Here is a 5,524-nt window from a genome sequence, read left to right as displayed (position 1 = left end):
TGGGTTTAACTCCCTTGTGTAGATGTGTATATACACATGTGTGTATGTATAAGTACACGCGCTTGTGGAAATACACACGTGCACACATGGGCCCATGGAGGCACACAGATACATATACATGTGGCACAGCTAGGGGGCGCAGTGGATAGAGGGCCGGGCCTGGAGTCAGGAAGACTCATCTATCCGAGTTCAAACCTGGGCAAATCGCTTAACCTGTGTTTGCTTTAATTCACTGTAGAAGAAAACAACAGTTTTTCAAAACATACTCTAATCAGTATTGGCCAAGGAAACCCTGAATGGGGTTAGGAAGAGTCAGACACGACTGAAAATTACTGAACAAAACACATAAATACATACATATGTTTATTTTTAATATATAATAAATATATTTGTATTTATATAATTATAAATATAATTTCTATAATATATAACATAAATTACATCTATATGAATAATATAAATAGCTTAAAATTTCACTGACTTCTGTCACATGCTATCTGTGTGTATACTTACATATCCATATAAAATATACCTATGCATACATGCGTGTACTATGCCTTTACATATATTGTTGTTCAGTCGTTTTTCACTGTCTAACTCTTTCCGAATCCATTTGGGGTTTTCTTGAGAAAGACACTGAAGTGGCTAGCCACTCTGGCTCATTTTACAAATAAGGAAACTAAGTCCAACAGGATAAAGTGATTTGCCCAAGGTCACTGTGTTAGTAAATGTTTGAGGTAGGATTTGAACTCAGAAAGAGTAATCTTCTTGACTCCAGGCCTGGCACTCTGCATACCTGGCACACTAAGTCACTTAGCTGCTCCAAAATATCAGGTACTATATACAATTAAGCAAAGAAGGCACGATGGGATATTGGAGAATGCACTGGATTTTGAAATCTGAAGCTCTGGTTTCCATTCCAGGAGCTGCCCCAGTAGTTCTATGAATTTGTGCCCATCAGCCTCCCTGGGCCCAGTTTCCTTCTCTGTAAAATAAAGAGTTTGGACTAAATGACTTCTAAGGTTCCTTCTAGTTCTAGCTCATTCAGAGAGAATAAAGTACGAGGCTCTCTTCAATTATATCTCACTTCTCACTTATTCCTTCCTTATTCCTTTCATTCCTTCCCTTATTCCTCTCCATTCTGTCTTGTTGAGTTTTGGCCAAATCTCAGAGAGAGGGAATTAATGTGAGGCAGAGAAGATTCTATTCCTCAGAATAGGAGGAAAAGAAAGAGGTATGTAGGGCAGATAGTGGGATCCAAGCAGTGGTATGCTGGTAAATATTTAACAACAAATTCTCTAAAAAGAAAAATGTATGCAGCACACATTTTAAATTTTAACAAGCGTTATTAATGTTTCCTCTATCACATTCTTGAGTCTAGACAGTCAACAAAATAATAAATCAAGCCCTGATTTCTGAGGTGTAAAAGCTCACACTAAAAATTTAACAATCAGCTTAGTGTTTCCCTGGATCCAGGCACTCAAAGGCTTATCCTATTCCAATCATCTTAGTGTGACACAAATCTTGCAGAAGGAATGTCCAGAACAAACCAAGGATCTAGGATCCTGCTAAGATAAGTGTATAAAGTACTACATAAATGCTAGGTGGCACAGAGGACAAAGTGCCAGGATTGGAGTTGGGAAGATCCAAGCTCGGATTTGGCCTCAGATCCTTATTAGCTGTGTGACTCTGGGTAAGTCAATTTGCCCTGTTTGCCTCAGTTTCCTTGTCTGTAAAATGAGCTGGAGAAGGAAATGGCAAATCACTTCAATATCTTTGCTAAGAAAACCCCAAATGAGGTCAAAAAGGGTCAGATGCAACCAAAACAACTCAACAACAAGAATATCCAAATATAATTCTAGTAGTAGTAGTAGTAGTAGTAGTAGTAGTAGAAGTAGTAGTAGTAGTAGTAGTAGTAGTAGTAGTAGTAGTAGTAGTAGTAGTGGTAGTAGTGGTAATACTGGTAATGGTAGTAGTAGTAGCAGTACCAGGATCCTGATAAATAGGAACTTCTCTGAATTTTTACAATATTGTTTGCAATGGGAATACCAATAGCCCCAGATGTGTGACCAGACCAGTCAAGCAACTACCTAGCCTAAAATGATAGAATTTTAACTGAAGAGATAATCTCAGCTAGTAAGTCTCTGAGAAGGATTCAAAATCAGATCCTCTCAATTCCAAAGATGTGAAAATACAGTTGTCTTCTATTAAGCCAGACATTAAAGAGATTTAGGGTAAAAAAATATAAATCAATGTCACTCTTCTCATTTTTTTTGTTTTGGAAAATATATCATTTAGGTTAATTTGTAATAGATGAATTGTTATTAAAATAAGTATTGATTTAAAGTTGATATTTTAAATTATTACATATAATGATAACATATTGAAATTTTGAAATAAGTATGATAAAAAATTTCAGTTTTAACTTCTAATATGGTTTTATTCACATGTATATATACATGCATATATGTTTGTGTAATATGTAACATGTCCTACATATACAAAAGTTCTTTGGAGTCTTTAATTTTTAAAAGTGTAAAGGGACTTAAATAATTTTTAAGATGCAAAGGGGTATCAAATGGGGAATAGCTGAGTAGGTTATACTATGATTGTAATGAAATACAATTGTGCTTTAAGAAATGACCAACCAGCAAGAGGACCTCAGAAAAACCTGGGAAGACTTACATGAACTGAAACAAAGTGGAATAAGCAGAACCAGGAGAACATTGGACAGTGACAGGAATACTGTACAATGAATAACTGTGAACAACTTAGCTTTTCTCAAAAATACAATAATAAAAAACTATCCTAAAGAGCTCATGATAAAAAAATGCCATTTGCTTCCAGAGAAAAAGAACTGTTAGAGTCTGAATCCAGACCAAAGGACTTGTTTCACTTTCTTAATTTTTTTTTTGTTCATGTTTCCTTCCATAGAAGGATTATTATGAAAAAATATGTGATTTTATGTGATTGTATATGTAGAATACATATGAGGCTGCTTACTATCTCAATGGGGTGGTTGGATGGAACAGAGGGAAAGAATTTGAGGCTCAATATTCTTTGAAAAATGTTGGAAACTGTTTTTACATGTAATTGAGGAAAAATTTTTAAAAATCACTGTGATACTGAAAAAAAGAATGCAAAGAGGTCCTCAAAAACTTTTAAGAGTATAAAGGGGTAGGGAGCAACTTGGTGGCTCAGTGGATTGAGAACCAAGTATTGAAAACACTTAGTATTAATTCCAAGACAGAAGGTAAGATTGGTTTTTTAAAAGAGTTCTATAAAGAGGTCATCAATAATTTTTAATTTAATTTTTGTGAGCTTCCCATTTAGTGGTCCTGACCCAAAAGTTTGGGAACATTTAATATATTTATCTAAAATAGTGAAGTCTACTAACTCCTCCACTCAGTGTTTTTTCCACCACCTCAGGCTACTTTTCCTCATGTTTGAATCTGAGCATACTACTTAAACTGATTGATGCCACAGCTGACTCTGACATTTGGTCTCTATGGCAGTTTTTTTGGTTAGTTTTTAAAACTTTCTCTCTCTACAGGAGACATTTTGGCAACAAAAATGCAAGATGAAACCCAGGGTGGGCTCCTGCATGGCAGGTATTTTCACCATCCTCAGCACGATCCAGTCCCTCATTCTTGATTTGAACCAGAAATCTACCTTTGGGAAGGAGCCCAACAAATACAGCATTTTTAAGGATCTTCATGGATTGGCCCTCTGGACTGTTAGCCACAAGAATAACATCATCATCTTCTTTTATATCACCACGCTCCTTGCTAGTTCCTTTCTCCTCTACTCAGTATACACAAAACTCTACCTGGGCCTCCTAGTCTATATTTTCTGGATCATCATTTATGAGATTACCTCCTTCTCTATACTTCTGCTAATCTCCAAGTTCATCAGGCATCCCTTTATATCTCTTGGGTACTACCTGTGGATTAGCCAAATTTCCCGAATGATCCTCCATATATTTTGGTTGCCCTTTGTCATGGCCTATGCCTACAATCTCTATAAGGGTCCATATACTCCCATGAGCAAGAAAAGTCTCCATGCCAGACAGTATTCTGAAATCGCCACAGATTCCTGGTCTCAAGTAACTTTACCCAAAGAGAGAAAGTTCACCTGAACTTTGTAAATTGGAAGAAAGGAAGGGAAGCTAGCCAATCCTGGATTTCTAGATCCCCTACTTCCTGCTCTCGAATTCCTGATCCTGATACTTTTTATTGTATTGATGCTGATTCTTGTTCCAAGTTATTGAGAGTTCTTTTCTTCCTCCCCTCAAACAAGAGGTTGTTCTGTAGTCAAAAGTTGGGGTAGGAAGGGGGAAAGTGGGGAGAGGATAATTTCACTTGGGTAATTTGTTAAGTGTATCCACTCCTTTTGATGCTTAGTAATAAATTGTTTTGTGTTGTTCTTTGCCTTTCAGTTGTTTATCATTTGGGTTCTCCTTTTCCCTTTTCCTTTTCAGCTTTGCATTTTTATTTCCTCACAAAGTCTCTTCAACCTCACAAGAAGTCAGTTCTACTGGAATCTGCCCAGGCAATGTAATGTAATCATTCATTCATTTAATTGATCAGCTAACTTAAAACATTTTTTAAACCTTTACCTTTTGTCTTGGAATTGATACAAGGTAGTGGTTCCAAGAGAGAAGAGCAATAAAGGCTAGACAATGGGAGATTTGTCCAGGGTCACAGAGCTACAAAGTGTCTGAGATTACATTTGAAACTAGGACATCCCATCTCCATGCCTAATGTTCTATCCACTTTGCCACCTAGCCACTCCCAACAAATACTTCCTAAGCAACCTACAATGCACAGTGAGCTATATTAGGAATTGGGAGAGGTTTTTTAAAAAAAGTAATAAAAGGAAGCCCTTACCCTTAAAGAATTTATAGTCTAGTTTTAGTGATGAGACACATATGTAGATTAAAATAATTTAAATTTGAATAGACATTCTGACTATCTCAGAGGTTCAACCCGAGACAAAGAGACCAGAGTAGGGTGGTCTGGCAGCAGTATTTATTTGAAGTGGGAAGGAAGCCTAATGCCAAGAGAATTGGTGAAAGGTGTGTGTGGGGGACGGGGCAAGAAACTGCAAGGAGGAGCCCAATGCTAGAATTGTTGAGGCAGTCCCCTGGTGGCAGGAAGGGGAGATGGAGGAGAGGAGTGGCAAAGGGGAGCCAGATGCCAGTACATAGCTATGGAGGCCCATTTGAGTTGGAGGAAGATAGAGAGTCTAATAGATTTGGGGAAGAAAGGGGGAGTAGGGAACAAGGCAACTTGGACCGATTCCATCAGCTATTTCTGGGGGGAGGGGAGGTGTTCTCAGGAATGGACGTGGTCAGGTTATACATTTGGCCAGGTGTGACAGGCCTCAGGAATAGAAAGTTCTGATGTTCAGCCATGCAGGACAATCTGAGGAACAATGTTCAGTCAGGTGTTGCTGGAGTTCAGCAGGTGTTGGGGGGGGGCACATTAAGGTCTGTCAGAGATACTAGAAAGACTTCCTCAAT

At 37.8% G+C, this 5,524-nt stretch overlaps 1 protein-coding gene across 1 annotated transcript; it reads left to right on the top strand.

Moving 5' to 3' along the window:
- The first annotated feature begins 865 nt into the window (after positions 1-865).
- On the top strand, positions 866-4,138 carry LOC123246390 (transmembrane protein 217-like). Its single transcript, XM_044675294.1, has 2 exons — positions 866-934; positions 3,554-4,138. Exons 1-2 carry the CDS (start codon positions 866-868, stop codon positions 4,136-4,138), a joined length of 654 nt encoding a protein of 217 aa, XP_044531229.1.
- The last annotated feature ends 1,386 nt before the right edge of the window (positions 4,139-5,524 follow it).

The sequence above is a fragment of the Gracilinanus agilis genome, chromosome 4, assembly GCF_016433145.1.
Source record: "Gracilinanus agilis isolate LMUSP501 chromosome 4, AgileGrace, whole genome shotgun sequence".
NCBI classification, from domain to species: domain Eukaryota; kingdom Metazoa; phylum Chordata; class Mammalia; order Didelphimorphia; family Didelphidae; genus Gracilinanus; species Gracilinanus agilis.
Note: the sequence above shows the minus strand (reverse complement) of the source record. Positions and strands in the feature narration are given on the sequence as shown.